This window comes from Colossoma macropomum, unplaced genomic scaffold (genome assembly GCF_904425465.1).
Source record: "Colossoma macropomum unplaced genomic scaffold, Colossoma_macropomum, whole genome shotgun sequence".
Lineage (NCBI taxonomy): Eukaryota > Metazoa > Chordata > Actinopteri > Characiformes > Serrasalmidae > Colossoma > Colossoma macropomum.
The window spans coordinates 2609898-2631295 of record NW_023494789.1 but is presented as its reverse complement, the minus strand read 5'-3'; the positions used below and the strand labels follow the sequence as shown (position 1 = coordinate 2631295).

The following is a 21398-nucleotide window of genomic DNA, read 5'->3' as shown; positions in this document are numbered from 1 at the left end:
TCCTGAAGTGATTTGCCAGTCAAATCCCAAAAATTAATTTACAAATTGTTTTGATTTATATGGGAAGAAGTCCAGCCCCTGTGGTTTTATGTTTGGATGTCTAACATCTGCAAGATCTAGGTTTTCTTTGGATTTCTCAGTGCTGTCAGTAAGTTGGTTACTGTTCACCGTATCTTGCTAAACTGTGATTTGTACAGTGTGTTTGTCTGAGTGTGTTAATGCAGCTGTGCTGTGTTTTACTGTGCAGGTGTATAAGTTCCTGTATGCCTGTCGGCTGCTGGACTGTGGTTTAGCCTCACAGGCCTTTCATTACTGTGAGGTCGTAGCAAAATCTCTGCTCAGGATACAGGAGCCACATGTAATACTGCTAGGGGAGGTTATCAAGGTAACACACACACACACACACACACACACACACACTCACACAGAATCATAAACACCACCAAACACTACTTATCCACAAAAACTATTTTAACAACCATATCCATATGTTTTTTTTTGTGTGTGTGTGTGTGAATGTGTGTGTGTGTGCTGTGCGACAGTTAATAGACAGACTTAAACACTCAGAAGCTCAGTTCAGTGAGACAGGAGCTGATCTGACCTGGCTAGACCTGCTGCGACGGCGGCTCCAGGACATACAGGTGAACACATATCAGAGTTATGATGTTTTTTTGCATTTTCATTAGTTTTTATTTTCATTTAGTTTTTCATTTTGGCTTTTGATTTTAGTTTAGTTTGAGTTCGTTTTAAGGGTTTATTTATAGTTTCAGTTTTTATTTTCTAAAAAGTGTTTTTTTTTTATACAGTTTTTATTTAGTTTCAGTTTTAGTCCTATTCTTTAGTATTATAATAAACACTGTGATATCAAGTATTTGATAAGGGTAGAATAAACACAAACAGTAGACTGAGCTCAGCTTGACTCCAGCTTTCCTTAGAGAACAAAAACAGAAGGGATCTGCTTCTAAACTCTCATTCACGCACGGAAAAAACAAAAACTAAAGCTTTTTTCCTAGTAATTCTATTTTGTTTTAGTAAGTTTTGCTGTGGGCATTATTGTTTTGATTTAGGGTCATTCTACAGAAACGTCATTGGTCTTACACATAATAAAGGAACACCAGAGACATTTTTAATGAAAAATGTGTTTTACAGAATAAATGCTACAGAGCATCAAACCACATGTTGTCAATCATGGAATATCCACTAAAATATGGAATTTAATCCATTTGTGTTCTATTTTTTCACAATTACCTCAGAATAAATTCGGTCACACTGGTGACTTCAGCTAAAAGCTTCATATGAAATCATGAGCTAAATGAGAAAATCTCTGATAACTGAAAGACACAGTGGACTCACCGTGTGCTTTTCTTCATAGATCCTCAGAAAACAGGTAAAAGGAAGTCGAGTGATGTCATCAGTGTGACTTTTATTTCAAAATAAGAGATTTTTGTTATGCAGTAACACCAGTGACACGACTCCTGGGGACAACAGCTGTCATTATATATTTTATAATAATTATTTGGCATTTTTTTCTTTATGTCATTTAAATCATATATTTCATAGTCATGTTCAGATTATTACAGTAAAAATAGCAGAAAACGTGTTTTTTTTACCTCAAAATATGGCCTCAGCCTTTACACATGACTGTGGGGACGAGCTCTTCTGTGGTGCTTGGAATTCTATATGATTGATTTAAAAACCAATATTGCTAAATTGAGGCTCAAGAAGGTGAAATTATTAAAATAACTTTTTGTTCAAAGTTATATTTATGGGAATAAATGCACACCAGCAATGTCCAAAACACTCAGATATATATTTATGGCTATGTTTAATAGGTTTGTGAATCCCAGACACACTTGGAAACAAGCCATTTGGAAATTTATGAACAACTATGTCCCCCCCCACCCCCCTCTCTTCACTTTAGCACACCCAATTCCTTCCATGAATGAGTGCCATTTAGTGCAGTGTGTGAGTGACAAAAAGCTACCGTGTCTTTCAGGCTGAAATATGAAGGGCTTCCTTCCAAAATGCTGTAAATCCACATAATTTTATTTTTCTAATAAAGGTGATATTCATCATAATATAGCATTGACATTTCTTGTATGTGTAAAACCCATTTTTATCATGAAAAAAAATTTGAAAGTCATCTGTAATGCATTTTGGAACAAAACCCTAAAATGTTATCATAAACATAGTGCATGAAAAACGTTTTAATGCAAGTGAAAAAAGTATGTTCTTCTTTATATGTTTTTATGAATATGAGCATTTTTACACATTTTATGTCCTTATAGAGTCACTAAAATTCCATCTTAAATATTGCTAAATAAAAGTTTTTGTTTTAACTTTAAAGCTAATATTCATTTCATCTTGTGGTTAATCTGAAAAACTTTAAAAGCAAGTTGATTTGTGTAGTGTGAGTAAAGTGCGTGTCTGTGTTTGTAAAGCTTTCACATTTCCTAATAAAGCATGTGCATCTGCAGATGGGGAACTCTGGCTGTAGTGGTGCGTATCTGTCAGCAGCTGAAGACAGTGCTTGGACTCATGAGGAGAGCAGAGAGCATGCAGGTAAATTCATGTCCGGATTACCCCAGTTACACACTGTGTTTCCTTATCATCCACTAGGAGGCAGTAGGTCTTTTCATTATTCTAATCTTGGGGAAATGGTGGGACGCTGATCTCTGAGCAGGTTGAAGCAGACATGTTTATTAACGTAGCTTTACACAGTCATACTGATCAATTTTCTTATATACTTAAAAGGAAAAATTTTGTTCAAAATTTCTAAATAATTTAATGGTTAAGATGTAAACAAAGTCATTCAGACTGGTTTGGTGTGAAATGTTCCATTCTAGAGAAACTTACTGGCTTGAATCGTTTACAGTGGTGATAGGAACCAGACGTCTGAAGTGTTTAATGCCTCTAAAACCCTCACTGAAAAGTTTTATGGTAGCTTTAAGATGAAGGTTTTGAACTAAAACATATTTCCTAAAATACATTGGTACATGCAGGGCTATGGAACTTATTCCTACGGATTTAACACTATTTTACTGTTATCAACATTACATATAAACACTTAAAGACACATGTAAGGTCCACTAATTGTTTTGGATAGTAAAAAAAACTCTGTATTTGCATTGTACACATCACGACCCCTGATTACTTTTGAGTCCTAAAACAATAAGAAGTTTGCAAACAACTGCACACCCCCTATAACAGGGGTGTCAGACTCAACCACTACAAGAGCCATATTAAAAAATCTCAGCAGATCTGTGGGCCAGCTGTGTTTTTATTTCATTTTTACTCAACAAATATGCCAAAACTGCAACAGCAAAATAGGCATTAAATACTTATACATATTCAAAAATAATTCTAATTAAGCAGTAGAACACAGAGGGAGTGTGTTATCGTGAAATAACATCACAGCTGTGATTTGGTTGATGTAGATCATCACAGCCGTGATGTTATTGGTGATAACACACTCCTCGAGTGTTCTATTGCTTTTATACAACAGTTAAATTAATAAAGTAATAAATTAATAAACTGGGCCGTGAACGCGGCGTTTAATATGTTTTAATGTTCGCAGTTCCTTCAGCCAAATTATAGTTCCTTAACAAGCAGCTTGTTGCTACGTCAGAGTAACGAGCTCCGCCCACTCGCTGCACAGTCTGCTGTAAGCCTCGCCTTTTGAAGTTCAGACTGAGCCATAAAACTGCTGCAATATCAAGTTCAGCTCAGTTTTGTCAGTTTTTGCCAGATCAGTATTAATGTTGTTTTGTTCCAGCCAGTCTGTAAAGCATCTTACAGCCCATTTAGTTTGGCGAATGGTGTTGGGTTCATTTCTGGCTGATTCCAGGTTGTTCAGCTGTTCTTCTGTCTCAGCTGCCGACTGAAAAGCTGCTCAGTGGTGATGACAGTTTGGGAATTTAGTGTCGTCTCATCTTCAGAGTCTGACCAAATCGACTGTCGGTCAAATGTGATCTTAAAAGTGTCCATTTTCTGTTTGTGGCAAAGTAAGAAGTAAAAACGCTCAAATGGTTTGAGCGTCTCCTACAGCTGTCAGAGTCATTGCTTAGCAACGGCGCCTCAGCGGAGTGATACAGTGTTTGTGAAAAAAACGTGATGTTATGGTGAAATAACAGCAACGGTTAGAGACGCTTCTCAACCAATCAGCTTGTGTGGCCGGAACTAACTGTTGTATAAATAAAAATGAATTGTTTTAGGTAATTTTTAAAGCTGCCTGTTTGCTTGAACTAGACACCAGGCATCTTTTAGCAGTTAGCACTGTACAAACTGCTTTAAAACATGTCAAGGTGCTAATTAATCTCAAATATACTCAATTTTTTAGACAGTTTGCAAGATGCCAATTAGTGGGTTACTTGTTAGCTACATGGGCTCCAGTAAAAAAAGACCAAACTTCGGTAACACTTTACTGTAATGTGCTGTGCATAAGGCTACATGACAACCTACATAAGGTTGTCATTGAAACTGACTTAACCCTACATAACTGTTTTAAAAAAGCTCATTACAATAGGCGTCATCTGTCATAAAGGCTACTTTAGCTGACTTTGATCAAAATTGGCAAATGTAACTTTTATAGCGAATGACGCTTATTGGAACAAGCGTTTATAAATAGTTATGTAGGGTCATGTCAGTTGTCATGACAAGCTTATGTAGGTGTCATGTTGCCTTATGAACAGCACATCTTGGCTGATCGACATTTGGAATAAGGGTAAAATGAAATATATTTGACTTTTCACCAAGCAGTTTCCTTTAGTGTAATTATGGTTCTCTTTATAAGTCTTGGTTTTTTTATAGATTTTAACCCAGACGACTTGAGCAACAGTGAGGAGATGATCCAGCATTTCCCTCCAGACGCCAGTCACAGTGGTGCAGTACAGGAGCACTATGAGTACTATGAGTCTGCAGCTCAACAACCTCATTCCTTTATCCCTTCAGAAGAGCAGTCTTACCCCTCTTACACCTCAGAAGAACACTCTTACCCACCAGAAGCCCAACCATATGCTCCTGAAGAGCAGCTTCCCCAGACCTATGCTCCAGTTCCCATGTACTCCCTGCAGAATACTTTGGCAGCACCTCCAAGCCAGCCTTTGGGCATGCCTGGGCTTCCCCCAGTGCCTGCTGGCCAGGATGGCGCTAATCAGTCTTCATACCATCACACTGCTGCCGGTCTGATTCCAAGGAGCCGCAGTAATACAGGTCAGAACAGTAGTGGAGCTGATCGCTGTGAAATGTGTGCTTGTATGTTGGTACTATCTACAGAATGTGCAGTAGCACTGTTTTAACAGTCATTTATAGTCACTTTGTAGGTGCTTACTTTGTTTTTAAGTGACAGTTAAACAGAAACGGCCCTATTTGTCACCTTAGGCAAAATTTTCTTGCTGTTAAATACCGTCAGATGGTTTGTTCACGAGATGGTTGGTAAACAGTTTTAGCACTTGTAGGTAACCTACAGAGACAGTCCAAATATATATCATAATATGTGTCTGGATGTTCTCTCTCTGTTTACACTGGTTCATTTTGCTTGTCTTCTAAAGCCAAATGGTTTTTGTTGAGGAATTTGTACATTGGGTTTATCACAATTCATGTATGATGTGTTGAAATACTCCAGGGGTGTCCAAAGTCTGGCCCCAGGGCCAAATGTGGCCCGCAGACAGATTTTAATCGGCCCCTGGTTTCTGTTTTAGAGTGTGTTATAGGTGGCCCGCCTGCCAGTATGCTACAGTTCTTCCCTTCACCTGATGGTGGCAGTGCTGTAAGATTACAGTGTAATGCACTGCACTGCGGTAACGATGTTAGCTAGAGTTTAAGACCCTTTCTTCTCTGACTGACCTGCAGCTTAATTTACTGACCACATTTAGTCCAGACTGCGGCCATAAAGCTCAAACTAACACTGAGAACTGGAGATTTTGGTAAAACCTTAAATTGAACAAAGCCGAATTCTAGGCACTGATGCATTTCACTCTGACCAGTGTGGACATGCAAGCACCGCAACTCCACTGGTGGCAAATTTACACACATGTAGGGCATCATTGGCAAATCTTCATTTGAGACATGCTCAATTCTGGTCTTGGAGATCCTCCACCCTGCAGGGCTTAGCTCCAGTCATAATCTAGCACACCTGATCCAGGTAACGAAGATCTTCAGGCTTCAGTTGTGATAGATATGAACTCTCCATGGTGAAAGATCTCCAGGACCAGGATTGGGCAGCCTTGCTGATCATGGTTGTACTTTTTGTATATCAAAAAATTTTACATTTTGAATCATTTATGAATAAAATTTCGGCCCTCATGTGTTTTTGATATGGTCTGATGTGGCCCTCTTGGTAAGTGTGGACGCCCCTGCTGTACAGTATGTTGTGTTATTGCTGTGTTGTTTTCATGCACGTTTTTTTGCTTCTAGGTGTTGAATTCTCCACTGATACAAACATGGTAAGAACAACAGAGAACATTTTCATTTTAATTGATTATATTTTGCTTCCTGAGCTGGATCTGACTATAACACCTACTCATGTAAAATACAAATACATTTCAAATTATTTAGCTGGACATTCAGTACAAGACAGAAACTGAAATTGACTATATTGTGTTTTGTAGCATTTTCCATATAGTAGAAACAAAAATTCACAATATGTCTCTATTTTCAAGATGGAGACCCATGAAAATGGAACCACTCTTGGTGGTGACGATCTGGATACGGCTTCCCCACCTGAGGCTAATACAAAAGAAACAACCAGCCAGAAATCAGAAAAGGTCAGAGTGTCCTCATCAGATGTATGTCCAAAGATGTCCAGACACCCTTTCTAATTAGGGAATTTAGCTGTTTTAAGGTGCTCCCATTGCTGACAAACACTTACACACACATCTCCATAGAAAAGCATTGTTAATATAATCGGGGGCTTTGCAGCAGACACTCATGAGCCTAAGGCCCTTATAAAGCCCCCAGAATTGGGCTGTGAAGCAGTAGAACTGTGTTCTCTGGAGTGATAGCTTTGAGATGAGTTGGAGTGATGTTCCAGAACTAATCATCCAACATCAGTACCTGACCTCACTAATGCTCTTGTGGCTGAATGCAATCAAATCCTCACAGCAGTGTTCCAACATCTATAGTAAAGCCTTCCCAGAAGAGTAGAGGCTGTTACTGCTGCAAAGGGGAGAACAAGCTCCCTATTAATACCTTTGAATAGAGCAGGTGTCTACAAACTTTTGGACAATTATTGTTTGTTCAAATCAACTCTTTTGTGTCCCATTTTTATTTTAAACAGAGCTCCAAGTCAGGATGGTTTAGTGGATGGTTCAGGTCTAAGCCTAAAGAACCACCTCAAGAGGAAATCACGCAAGACGAACCTGCTCACATGGTAACCAGCCTGGCAACCTAAAACTGAATGTTTTGACTTTGACAGATGCTTAAAGATGGAGAATGATGCAAATATCAACTGATGCAACAGAGTAAATCTATGACAAGTCTGTTTATATTTAGTGCTATCTGACCTATGGCCTATGCGGTCATGCTGTGGACATTACTAGTGAGCACCAAGGCTGTTAACTTCTTATTCACCAGGGTATATTTTGTTTTTTCCGTCTGAAAAATGACCAAATCATAAGGCAAATTATTCAGTAACTGCATGAAATAAATGTAAATTTTTATTTTATTTATTTATTTTTTGTAAAAGCTCCCCTCAAATTAACAGAACATGTGTTTTATGATACACATATTGCTGTATGCTTACAGTTTACTGCTGAAAGCCAAAAAATGTTTAGACACTCTTTGTATTATTTTATAATAATAATGTTTACAGAGCAGATCACTGAAGAGACGCCATCTGTTTATAGTTTATAGCTCAGATTTGTGGAAAAATGGGTCGACTTTCAGTAGAAAAAAAATTGTGAGTTCAGCTTCTTTTATTATAAGGGTTTAAAATTACATCACCCATCTATTTGACTGGAAAGAAGACAGTTACAGCTCTCATACGACCCCCACCTTTAGAATGTAGCTTATGAAATATGAAAGTTATGAAGAATATGACGAAGTGCGTTTTGGAGCCACGGGTGGTCCCAAGGAGTTCAAGGATAGACACTGTGACTCATTTTGATCTGCAGTTAATCTAATTTTTACAATTTTGTTTTCACTCAGAAAGTAATACCCTGTTATGGAATATTGTTGCAGTGTTAAAGGTTATGTTATCATTTACTATGTTAATATCAATTATCTTACCTTTAGCACTGAACGCTGACAGTGTGCTACCAGCATTCTTCGTACTGAATGCTCTGTATTGGTATTGGTGTGAGGCCACAGATGAGTTTTGGAATATTTAGGATGAAGCAGCTTGTTTTCTTCTGCCCTGTATTGAAGGCCATGTAAAATTGTCTTTATTTTCTTAGGAGCCAACACCCACTCCTGCTTCCCCACCCTTGATGCCACCTATGCCTATGGCTTCACCCATTCTGGTATCGCAGCCTCAAGCAGCCGGCATCAATCCTTTCTCTAGGAGAGCTGGTAAGTTCAGCTCTACTGTGTCTGTGATTTTGCGACAGGTTAGGCACTGTGACCTGTGCCATATATATGCCTAATCGCAATCATACAGCTATTTCTAATACACTCTGAATGGTTGAGAAGCACATTGCACGTGTTGTTATATCTGATACCTGGTCGCAACAGTGGTCATTTTAAATAGCTGGAACTGCTTTATTAGTGAAAGAAATATGCGTATAGTGTAGTGGGTAATACAGCTGCCCTCAACGCAGCAGACTGAGGTTCTGTTCGATGCCCAGGCAAGCACCCCATGCTACACCAGTAAAGCTTTGTTCACACAGGAGGTAAAAGTGGCCAAAATCAGATTTTTTTCTTCATATGTGACACAGATGTGTGTCTGTGTGTCAGCGTGAACAGATAAACACACTGAATCTGACATTTTCAATTCCGATTTGAGATGCTTTCATATGTGGCACTGAAATCCGATCCGTATCCGATCTGCAATGCCACTCAATCTGAACAGCCAGATCGGAATTCATGCGACTTTTATGTCAATCCAACTCAGCATTCATCATCATTTCGCACTGCTGAGACTCATAAACATTTTGATGATATTTCTGTACAAAATTAGAAGAGACTCATCCAAAACCCTCTGTGTTCGAAGAGATTTTGAAAGAAATGTCCGAACGCGGCCGCAGGAGAACGAGGCTGCAGCGTCAAAGAGCAGTTAAAAGTCCGAAAGCAAAGTTTAAAGAATCCGAGGACGCGAACCAAAGAAGTGACCGCGCCCTTTTTACGGCTCGAACACATTCTGGGTGATGAGCCCAGCTGTCAGTCAGTGAAGCTTCATGATGGCTCCTGTGATGCTGGTGAAGATGAAGCTGATCCTCCGGGAGCGACTGGCGTTCGTTGGCAGTCGTGATTGTTTACCTCTGGATGAGCCGTGAAGCAGCGTGACGCTGTTCTTTTGCACATGTGGGCCAAGGAGTTTTGGGAAATGGAGTCCTTGTGTGAATCGAATAGGTGTCATGCTACCTGGTTCCCCTGAAGTCTTTCACAAACCTGTAAACTCCAACTCCTATAATGCATCTGGTTCCGACATCACTGTCACAGACTTGTCATCTCCAAAATGGTAACTTTACAGGAGAAGGAAAAAACATACTTTACTTTTAATGTAAGTCAATGGAACCAGAAATTTTTCCAAGTCATTTTTGGCCGGTTCTTTTGGTCCATTCTTCATGACATTTACACACAATGTAAAGTGCGTCAGGCACTTTTTAATTATGTCAAAAACTGAAAACAAAAAAATGGAGATACAAGGTTTTCTTCTGACAGCAGCGAGATATCAGTTAATTTCTGTCGTTTTTGGCCCTCGTTTGCTCTGTCAGAGTTTCCTTTGTACTTTGACGGTTTTGTACTTGATTGTTTATGGACTCTGATCTCGGTGTCCTGATGTACCTGTTAATTGCTCTCTCAGTTCTGTCCTGGCCTGGATTACTGACCACTCCCTTGTTTTGCCCTATTGTAAATAAAGCGCACTCATTTTACTTCCACAAGCATCTGGTTTGTCAGCCTAACGTGACACAAGGCATTTCTAAAAATGACACCAAGGTTTAATGTTATTGCCTTAAAAGTTCTGTTTGTGTTCTCGTGTTTGTTGTCCTTTTTAGAAATGGCAAAAAATTCTAAAATTGAATATTTTTAGGAAAGACTCCTTTGCTTTTCGCCAGTCTCACAATACGCCATGACACGGCTTTATTATTTTCAGAAAACTTTTCTGCTATTGATTTTTATGAACTGATTGATGTTTTAGGTATTGGCCTTAATTTAAACGTGTCATTTGTTTCACGAGCCTGTAGAGGGCTGAGACAGCAAACTCCCCTCTTACTAGTCCTGTAATAGATTTACCATTGATTTTTACGTTAATCTTGTTTTTCTTTTACTTCAGGACAAAAGCCAGGTGCTACTTCTGGGTCCATGACACAGGTAATTTTCCTCGACATGTAAATCATATACACCTGCACCCTACACTGAACAAAACAAATAGTTGTATGAACTTAATTTAATTATGTCACGCCTTTGCACTCAGTTAAAACAGGGAGACCATAGACTTTGTTACCTTAACATAAAATGCAGTTTATTTCTAGTTAACAGATTTTATTTAATTTTTCATTATATTATGAACCCGTATGAAGCCCAAAGCATACATTACTGTGCAAAAGTCAGAGACCACCCTTCACTTATTTAATTTCCAATCCGAATGGCGAGTAAGTACAAGTTATTCATTTTTTAGATGATGTTTCTTTGAGAGAGAGGAGTGAATCAAGCTCCGCTCTTGATTCAGGTCTGAAAAAATCCACAGGTTTACTACTGTGAAGGATGGACAGAAACATCCTGAGAAGTGTGGTGAGAAGACAGCTCAACACTATGGGTCTGAAATAATGTGCAGCTGTCAAGAAGCTGTTAGTGAGAACTTGTTTCAATTTGGACGTTGATGGGCGACTGACTGACGTCATAATTTAAGAATTAAAATAGCACCAATACTTTTTTTAACAGCACAGAGCAGCAGAAGTGAATGAGAGTGAGTTTGTGATTTGGCTGCAGAATGCGAACTAAGTGATGTCACACATAATAATATTTCACGTTTTTCTCAAAAACGGTACCAGCATAAACAAATATATATATATATATATATATATATATATATATATATATATATATATATATATATATATATATTAATTTCATTTCTAGTCATTTGGCGTGTCAACTTCATGGAGGTTAGAATCCAGACCTCAGCATCACTGATTGTGTTTGGGATTACTTGGATTGCGAGACACAAAAAATGCAACCAACTTCTAAGACCGAACCTTGGAGGGGTGGAGAAATATCCATGCAGATATCTTAGAAGAATGAAAGCAGGTCTTCTGAAAGGAATGAAGCTGTAATAAAGGCAAAAAGTGGGCACACTAAATACAGAAAAAAATCTATGTAGTTACTGAGGCTTCTGAGTAATTTATTTCTTACATATATAGTCACTGTCCAAAAAAAAACTCTATTTTTATTATTATTTTTATGTAGAATTTGAAGACACCAGCTGCGATTTAAAGTGTGTGAAAATTGCATGATGAATGGGCTCCAAATGCTCCAAAATCAGTTTGAAGCCCTCTTTATATTAACGTACATTAAAAGTTAAGAAAGTTTTGTCTTCTTCTGTAAAGTTACTAATATGGAAATACATGTTTTCTGCTGTTTTCCTGACACTGAGTACTTGTACATATTGGCGATTATGGAAATGAAGCAAGTGAAGAGTCGTCTCTGACTTTTGCACAGTACTGCTTGCCTGCAACCTATTATCCCAACATGCATATTTAGGCCCAGTCCCATTTCTTATTTTTACCCCTAACCCGTGTTTTCAGGAGTCACCCCTAGGAACTGGGTTACAGGGTAGTGGTTGAAATCTTCCCTCTGAAATGGGACCCTCAAATAAAAAGAGCTTCACTTCATTAACAGCTACCAGCGCTGCTCTGTAGGTGACCCTGCCAGTCTGCAGTGACAGCAGAGGAGGGTAAAGTTCAGCTCCTCACTGCTGGGCTTTAGTTACATTTAGGGCATCATATGACTTCAAAGAGGGGGGCAATTATTTATTATCGCCCACCCCTAATTCTTCAGTGATATGAAGCTGAAGTGAAATTCACCAGATTCTTGTTTGAATTTTCCTGTTCCACCTTAAATGGTGCAGCAGTTACATTCTGGAGCTTCAGGCTTCAGAACTGCTGGACTATTTAAGGTGGAACGGGAAAGTTAGCTAGTTAGCTACCGAGACATTAGCACTACTATTGTTTTTTTTCTGCTTGTTATGAAGGAAAGGACCATAATACACTGAAACGACATTAAACTAAGACAATACAGTGGTTATCATATTTTTTAACAGAGAAAATTCTCACATTTGTGTGTTTCTTTGGTCTCTTGTTCAGCCATCTCGCCAGTTTTTCTTTTTTTCTCATAACTCTCTGTTTGGAGTCTCTGAAAAACCTCTGTTTGGAGGGTCATGTAGCCCAAACACTTTGCCCTACCCCTCTGTCTCAACTAAAATCGAGACACCCTACCGACGTGAACGCACAAACAGAGGGCTAGGGCTAAGTGGTAGGGGCGAAGGGTGAAATGGGATTGGGCCTTAGACTCTGTTCTGTTTCCAGGGTCCCTAGCGCAGTTCCACAGTTAAGACTGTCCTCTGGATGAGGGATAAACAGCTGGACAAAAGAATCTCAGGATTGAACACCAGACCCAGGAGGCAATTCATCACTCACAGTGTTTTTTTTATTTTACTTTTTTTGTTTGAGAGACAAAAATGATATATTTATATCATGTGAGGTGCTGCAGGAGTTCATTTGCGACACTGAGGGCCTGAACATTTAAGGACTTGGGCTTCCCCGTCTTTCACTGAAGAAACAGAACAGCTGAGATGTGGCAGCTGGAGCTGACTGTGGAGATTTGCACTGGGACACACGAAGTCAGGAAGTTAGGGAGGGTCTGGCGGAGGTGGTCTGGCGGCAGGGGGTGGGGGGTGTCGCGGGGCCACAGGGAGACCTGATATGTCACAACAGCCTCGGTTTCGTCCCATCAGCTACAGCCCTGATTACCAGGAGTTCCAGTAAGGTGGAACTGAGCGGGAACTGTGTGTATGCTCCATCTTTAATTCTGGAAAACTCAAATTTTCAAAAATTTCCAGTTTTTCCAATATTAAGAATTGTTCAACATGAAGTGTTACCCAAAGAATTTGTATTCTACCAAATGACCCTATGACAGGGTTGCCTTTTTCCCAGTCGGAGCCGCTGGGAATCATCCATTAAAAGCCAAAGCGTTGCTCTTTTTGGGCATCTTTACTTTTAAAGTAAAGACTAAATGACTGTAAATTGGTCAATTCCAAATGAGTTTTATATACATACATGGATTTTTAAAACTTGGAGGGGACAAGTAAGCGATTTATGCTCTGTAGGAATTGAGGAAATGGTCAGGGTGGTCAGCTAATTCTCCTGAGAGAGAGTGTTGACCCCAGGAAGATCATTCTGCCAGTAAAAGCATAGAGACACTAGAGAAACGGAGGTGGACAGCTGTGATTGATGGGGCAGCCTAAAATAAATGCCAGGCAGACAGCGTGTCAAAATTTCAGCTATTTAGGTTATTTTGAACAACATAAAAGTCATCATTTTGATAGCTTTGTAAATAGCATTTTGTAAACATGCTGTCTGCCTCCCTTCTATGCAGTTAATCAGCTGCTTTATTACATGCTAGATTATTTAATTCTCAAAGGTTATTGTATTTTGTACGTTTGTATGAATTTGTAAACTGCTTAAGATGCTAATCCATGTAATAGATTATGTAATATGACAGTATTGTATATCAGCCTTATTTGCACTCGAACACTTAATGTATCGCTGAATTAGCAGCGTCCACTAGCAGCCGTCTGCCAAAGAAGTAAATAAAGGGAAATGACTTCAATGCAAGTTGTGTGCCTTGTTGTATAATTACTGCCGGCTACCAGCACAGGTGCCAAAAGCTTGAGGATAATCGGAATGTCTCGGGCTGCTTTCCAATTAGGACAGCAGAATTTGACCAGAAGATGGATGCCAGCTCATTTTACCATGAGTCTGCACGGCTTGTTTCTGCTGGGGTCAGTTGTTAGAAAGAATGTGGCACACTGGACTATTCCGGGTCATTCTTTTGAGAACGAGAGAGCGAGAAATGCAGAAAGAGTCTAACGTCCTGCCTATGTGCTGGAGGTTTTGCTGGCCACTGACTTCCGGTTTTAAAAAAAAGAATGTGTTAAATGTATTAATTAATATAGCATCAGCACAATAATTGCCAAAAGTAGGTAAACAGAACTTTTTATGTCACGTAATTTATTTTATTAATTTAGAAATGATGTAGACATTTGAATCAGATAAGTTCAATGCATCATTTTTTGTCCTGTGCAATAATGTGTGCCATTCACAAATTCATTACATATATATATCTATATCTATATATATATATATATATATATATATATATATATATCGCTGCTGTCGGAACAAAACCTTTCACCTCCATTTTTGTCGTTTTGCAGTTTTTGACATATTTTGAGAAAACCTACGGTCCTTTATATTGTGCTTATATTGTGTAAATTTTAAGATGGATGGACCAGAAGAAATGGCCCAAAATTATGTGGAAAAATGTCTGGTTCCATTGACTTACATTATAAGTAAAGCATGTTTTTTTGCTTCTCCTGTAAAGTTAGCATTTTGGAGATAAGAGGTTTTATTCCGACAGCAGCGATATATATATATGTGTCCTGTAATGTCCTGTAATGTACACAGTGTTCTTGGCAGAGCCTGCTGGAACATTTACAAGTTCACAAGTTCATGAATGATGCTGTAACTCAAGCAGTAGTGTGTAGATTATATAATGCATGTTGAAGATGAACTGCATAAAACACCCTGCACGTTAAAGGGGAATTCCACCGATTTTCAAAATTGCTGTGTAATTCACTGGTTCAGATGTAAACAAAGCCATTCAAAATGGTTTGATGTGAAATGGTTCATCGAATAGAAACTCGAGAACTCAGATTTTCAGATCTTTGTACAGTTGTGTATATATAGTTTATGTAGTTGTGTATAACAATAATAAAAACGTGTATAATTTAATTAACTAACTACCGATAAACCTAAACGTTTCTTTTTGTGTAATGTTGATTTTAGTAAAATATATTAAAGAAATATTTTTTTAAGCATTAAGCGCTTTGTTTAAATCCCGATCATGATGATGTGGAAAGTTGGAGAACAGTCGGTGGAATTCCCCATTTACAGCCTCCTGAAAATTGTGTAAATTACAATGTCAAGGCCATAATATATTAAACTGAATATGAGAAAATAATAATGAAAACCTTTTTTTTTCCAAGCATTCCTTGTGCGTTTGTATCTCAGAACAACTGAAAATCTATTAGAAAACAGGAATAAATATTTCATGTTAAAGAAGATTGAATTATTCATGACAACTGAGGTCGCAGTCTAAAATCCACTATATATATATATATATATATATATATATATATATATATATAGATATATAAAATATCACTGCTGTCCTCGTAGAAAACCTTATATCTCCATTTTTGTTGTTTTTCAGTTTTTACATTTACATTTTAATTTACATTGAAAATACCTCTTGTCTTTTACATTGTGTGTAAATTTCATGATGAATGGACCAAAAGAAATGACCCAAAATGACTTGTAAAAAATTCTGGTTCCATTGACTTACTTTAAAAGTAAAGTAGGGTTTTTCCTTCTGTATTTTGGAGATAGAAGGTTTTCTTCCGACAACAGCGATACATATATATATATATATATATATGTGTGTATATATATTGCTGCAATATGTATATACACACTCAGAGATGCCTGTACACACCACACACTCACAGAAAGAAGGGGAGAGAGAAAGAGAGAGAGAGAGAGAGAGAGAGAGAGAGAGAGAGAGAGAGAGCAGCTCTTCGTCATAGTAGGCAGTGGTCCAGCGCAGCAGATGTGATGGATCTGTTACTGATGTCTTCACACTCTGAGTAATCTGAAGCTTTCTGATATAATCTTCACATTTCCTAGTAGATGTTATCACTTTGTATTTTGAACAGCTGAGAGACAAATGTTAACAGCAGAAAACAGACAAGGCTGCCTATACACAAACACCAAACACACACCAGAATTAAAAAGATAAACAATCCCTGCAGATACAGACGTACATCCCTGCAGAGTGTAACGGCTGAGGTGCTTTGATCTTGTGCGTTTCTTCACATGTGTGCGTGACACTGAGTAAGGTCCAGTCAGAAAGTTACAGTAATCTGATGCTGGCATCATGGTCCAGTTGTCCAACGGTATTTTTATAGACAGCAGTCATGTAAATGTGTCAGCAGCACATAAACACCAGAGCGGCCTCCTCTGAATGCTCAGACTACAGACACCGTCCTGATTGTGCGATTGTGACATAGTGCAAAATAAGTAGAGGCTTAAAACTGGATTAAACCCTTAGGCTAGAAAAATACCCTGAACATACCCTGTGCAAGTGCACTCTCTGTCGTACAAGCTTAGCATGTGTTCTTATGTTACTGGAGCAGATATAAACTTTAGTATTAAGCTGAGTAGTAAAGTATAAATTAAAGCATCTGTAAATTGATTCTAATACAGTCAGACTCCTGTCCTCGCCGGTCGCAGCACTGCAGACTCTCCACACTGACCCTTTAGGCCGAAACAAAAATGTGGCTGTAATGTGTTTTTTGTTGCCTCACAGACTACATTTTAATAGGCAAACATGTGGCTAGGAACATAAGTCACATGTCAGGTGCCTTTTATCATTACTCTGATAAATCCAGCCAATAATAATCTCTTATCAATCTGAACCGCGCTCTCAATTCTATACACTGATTCATTTCACTCTGGCCAAAGGTGCCCGGCCTGTTCTAACGGCCACAACAACAAACGTGTTGATAGCTGAGGAGTGTCTGCTACGCTACACGTTGCACAGACGGAAAAAGGCTAAACAAAAGGTGGAGTGCTTGGCTGTTGAATTGCTCTCAGTGGAAACAGAGTGTTAATACCTGCTATAACTTGCTAATACAGAATGCAGCAATGAGTGAAATCAAGCCTGTGAAGAGTTTGTGTGCTTGTTTTAACCCTTGTGTGGTGTTTAGTACTCAGTGGTCTGGTGGACCCTACAGCCATAATAATTTATGTAAAAATACCAGATTAAAATATCATAAGTGTCCAGCGTTGGGTTCTCCTTTAGCAGCTGTAGCCAGTCAGCAGCCTGTGCATGTTGTCCACCCTCACACACACACACACTAACAGCAGGCCATGTAGGAGGAGAACAGAGTGAAGGACACAGCACCTCTACACTTTTACTCCCCGCAGGTTCACCCAACACCACATGTGTAATATAAATGTGTGGGGGGTGAACAGAGTGAAGACACTGAAAATGGGTTATTTTATATGTTCTTCACAGAAAATGAGCAAAGACCACAAATCTGAAGTTGAAATAATAATAAATCACATCATTTTTTCTTTTGGTAAACATTTAAAATGGGTCCCCCAGACCTGAACACCACACAAGGGTTAAGTATGTCTGTACCATTAAAAGTTGTGTCCATATGGGTCCCTACGTGGGCCCACATTTCAATTTCTCACTCTCATATATAAATTTAGATATTAGTGTCAAAGTACTTAATAATTTATAGCAGTTACTAGTCTTACGATTACCTGAATAATAAGCCAGCAGTTCAATTCAAAGGGTGTCAAGAGATTCGCATTTTCCACCTTCTAACACTTTGAATTCAGCTCATGAAGGCCCTGCTAATTCGTTGATGAGCTGAATCAAGTGGGGTTGATGAGCTGAATCAAGTGGGTTAAGGCATGGCTCAGCTCTTGGCAGAGTTGCTGTAATGTGCCTGGTTCAACAAACAAAGCCCTTTGTGTTACCTGATGAGTTGATTCTGGTGTGTTAAATTAAAAAAGGGCTACATTCAGTAGGGATTGAGTCACGTCTTAACTGTTTTAACCCCTTTTCAACTGCAGGCTTATTTTCGATTTATTTATTTTAATCTCATTATTATTCAGTAACTTACTATTCAGTAAATATATGCAGTCCGACACCGCTGGACCCTGGGTTAAGGGGTTAACTGTGTGCTAATAGAACAGCAGAGACACATGCTCAAACAGCGGCACCATGGCTCAGCATGTGGTCAGCTAGCTGAGTGTTGCAGGAGAAAGATGCGCCGCACTGAGAGCACATGAAGACTTTGCTATCACACTGCTGCTGCAGCAGGTGGCGCTGCAGCGCCGTCGGGCGGCTGAAGGACTTTCCGCAACTCCGGCATTCGTAGGGCCTTATGCCAGCGTGCGTCCGTTGATGGCGTAGCAGGCGGGACGGCATGGCAAAGGCCAAACCACACTCGGAGCACATGTGCGGGCGGAGTCCCGTGTGTATGCTAAGGTGTTCGGCTAAGTTGGAGGATTTGGTGAAGGATTTGGAGCAAATGTGGCAGGTGTAGGGCCGCAGGCCGGTGTGGATCTTGCGGTGTTCGGCCATGCGGCTGGCCACAGCAAAAGCCTTGCCGCATTCGGGGCAAAGGAAAGGCCTTTCTCCCAAGTGGGTGCGCTCGTGGCGCATTAGCGATAGCGGCTTGTTGAAGGTTTTACCGCACTTCTTGCAGGGGAAGGGTTTGTCGTTAGCATGCATGTTGCGCTCGTGCTTGCGTAAGTCAGAGGAGCGAACGAACTCCTTCCCGCACGCCTCACAAGCGTACGGCTTCTCGCCCGTGTGCGTACGAATGTGCTTGCGGTAGTCGGATGACCAGGTGTAGGTTTTGTCGCAGAACGGGCAACTGTAGGGCCTCTCGCCGGTGTGCAGCCGCTTGTGCTGCTGTAGCGTGCCCTGGTGAGAATAAGCCTTTCCACAAAGGTCACAGACGTATGGCTTCAGCCCATTGTGGGTGTCAATGTGGCTCAGCAGGTTGCTGTACTTCTTGAAGGCCCAGGGGCAGTAGGTGCACTTGTACGGACGGTTTTCAGCGTCCCCTTCTGCGCCGCGCCGCTTCTTCATAGCAGTGAACATGAAGAGCGGCCTAGCGGATTGTTCCCCTCTGCTCGGTCCGTGTTCGCCGGGTGCCTTCGCCGCATCTCTGTCTGAAGCAGCTGGAGCATCTTGCTGTGTTTCTGGAGCCGGCGCCAAGTCAGAGTCCTCCTCCAATTTCACTTTGATGTTGGCAGAACTGGGCACTTCCTCTCCCTCTGCCGTGTGATTGGCTGAGGCTGTTAGATCATGCTCTAATCCAGCTTTTTGGCTCACAACTTCAGACTTGTTAGCATAGGGAAGCCCAGTAAACCTCTTGTGGACAGATGTGGCTGGATTCAGATAAACTGGACTCATTCCATTGGCACAAGCAGCAGAGGACAGTGTTTCCTCAGCACAGTGTAGAGAAAAAGCCCCTTCACTGCACTTAGAATCGGCAGTCACTTCACTCTCCACGGGTAGATACCGTCTCTTATTGATGAAGGTCTTCCTGATGCTTCTTTTTGACATGTAAGCTCTATTGCTGAGGATGTCTGGCTTCAAGTGGTTACAGTTTTCTGCCATATTCATTTCTTGTTAGGAGTGTTTTGGGTGGAGAGCACTGGGTTTGGTGCGCAGCTTGAAGAAAGTTCATGGAAATATGGACTTGTCTGTTGTACCTGTGTAGGGTAAACAGATTTAAAAGAGTATATCATCACTGTAGTTGATATATATATATATACATATATAGCAATTGTTGACACAATTTGAAAACGACTGTCGTCCTTTACATTGTGTGTAAATTTCATGAAGAATGGATCATGTCTGGTTCCATTGACTTACATTAAAAGCCAATTGTGTTTTTTTCTTCTCCTGTAAAGTTACCAGTTTGCAGATACGAGGTTTTACATATACATATATATATACTTGCTGTTGAACTTAAATGTAAAGAAGGAAAAGACATTTCTTTCAAGCAGTTTTGTACCGTTTCTACACAATGTGAAGAGCTGTGTTTTCCAAATCATGTCAAAAAAATGAATAAAAAAAAAAACAAAAATGCAGATACAAGATTTTGTTCCAACAGTGACCATACAAAATATTTTTCTGTCAGTTTTACAGGAGAAAGAAAAATGTATTTATTTATTTTTTATGTAAGTTAATGTAACAATACTTTATTAAAAGTCATTTTGGATTTTGTCTGTTGGTCCATTTGTCATGAAATGTCCAAGCTATGTAAGGAGCAGCTGGCATTTTTGAATTATGCAATAAAAATGAAAGACGACAGAAAATTTCATGATGGACTGACCAACAGAAATTTTCCAAAAAGTACTTGAAAAAACTATAACAAGACAGTGTTCCTGAAGTTAGGACGTTCAAGGTTTTATATATATATATTATAAATGACTTGGAAAAACGTCTGGTTCCATTGACTTACATTAAAGTACAGTATGTTTTTTCCTTCTCCTGTAAAGTTACCATGTTGGACATACGAGCCTTTGTTCCAACAACAGCGACATACATATTCTTCATAAACAGGTAGGTAATATTTAGCTTCCAGCAACTAAGACATCTGTTCAAAACACTGTGTCATGGTCTCTGTGACAGCTGGACTCCGCGTGTTATTAATTCCGGTCATTATATCTTTTACTACAGCATAAATCACGTGTTCACATTCACTGCAGGCCTTTAGCCGTTATTACAGACACGTGTGTGACTCCAGTCGCCCGTGTGCTGTGAATGTTTACAGGACGTTAAAACTCCTATGAATCGATAAGTGAAGCTCAAAACCACACTCAGATCAATCAACTGCATTAGGACTCAATCTCAGTGGTCACTCTGAACCTGCATGCTGTATGTGATTCTCCCAGCAGTTTCCAGGCTAAACGGGTTAAAGTGTCTTACCTTGAAACAGTACAGTCCGCTGAAGGAGATTCCACTGTGAACAGGTCATTTTTATCCCGAGTTTAGAGGGAGCTGAAGATGCTGGAGGAGGAGTTCGGTATCGCTGAGACACGGAGTCAGCAGCGCCACAGGGCGGGGCCTCATTCAGAAGCGATCTTCCCTACTCCCTACTCCCTAGTAAGGCCACAGTGGAGTCCAGAGAGAGCCAAAACAGGCTATTACAGTCAGAAGTGCAAGTTATTCTGGAAATGCACTTTTGCATTTGTTTTACTGATCTGAACTGAATTTTGGGGAAAAAAGAAACATCTAGTAAAAAATCTGTCCATGACTCGTTTTAGGCCTCAAAACTCTTTGAAATGTACTTTTTCCCTTTGTTTTTTTTTCCAAAAAAGCAGCTTTACAGGAGAAAGAAAAATGTTTTTTTTTTTATTATA

The 21398-nt window shown here is 39.6% G+C and overlaps 2 protein-coding genes across 4 annotated transcripts in view; one reads left to right on the top strand and one right to left on the bottom strand.

Moving 5' to 3' along the window:
- Positions 1-13991, top strand: part of sec16b (SEC16 homolog B, endoplasmic reticulum export factor) — a 41574-nt gene extending 27583 nt beyond the window's left edge. For 2 of the 3 annotated variants that reach the window (XM_036569776.1, XM_036569777.1), the window contains 10 exons: positions 248-385; positions 543-641; positions 2478-2562; positions 4810-5211; positions 6415-6443; positions 6660-6764; positions 7277-7369; positions 8394-8508; positions 10433-10470; positions 12684-12958. In XM_036569776.1, the coding sequence (XP_036425669.1) occupies positions 248-385; positions 543-641; positions 2478-2562; positions 4810-5211; positions 6415-6443; positions 6660-6764; positions 7277-7369; positions 8394-8508; positions 10433-10470; positions 12684-12692 (1113 nt within the window). In that variant the 3' untranslated portion in view covers positions 12693-12958. Of the gene's footprint in view, positions 1-247; positions 386-542; positions 642-2477; positions 2563-4809; positions 5212-6414; positions 6444-6659; positions 6765-7276; positions 7370-8393; positions 8509-10432; positions 10471-12683 lie in introns of all 3 variants that reach the window. The other variant, XM_036569775.1, reaches the window with a different exon arrangement.
- Positions 13992-18076: 4085 nt separating this feature from the next.
- znf648 (zinc finger protein 648) lies at positions 18077-21072 on the bottom strand. The gene is made up of 2 exons (XM_036569477.1): positions 20965-21072; positions 18077-19742 (listed from the first exon to the last, which is right to left on the bottom strand). Exon 2 carries the CDS (start codon positions 19651-19653, stop codon positions 18223-18225), a length of 1431 nt encoding a protein of 476 aa, XP_036425370.1. The 5' UTR covers positions 19654-19742; positions 20965-21072; the 3' UTR covers positions 18077-18222.
- Between the last annotated feature and the right edge of the window lie 326 nt (positions 21073-21398).

Excerpts from the sequence above, each read along its gene's own strand:
- znf648 (XM_036569477.1), bottom strand. The coding sequence starts at position 19,653 with ATGAATATGGCAGAAAACTGTAACCACTTGAAGCCAGACATCCTCAGC.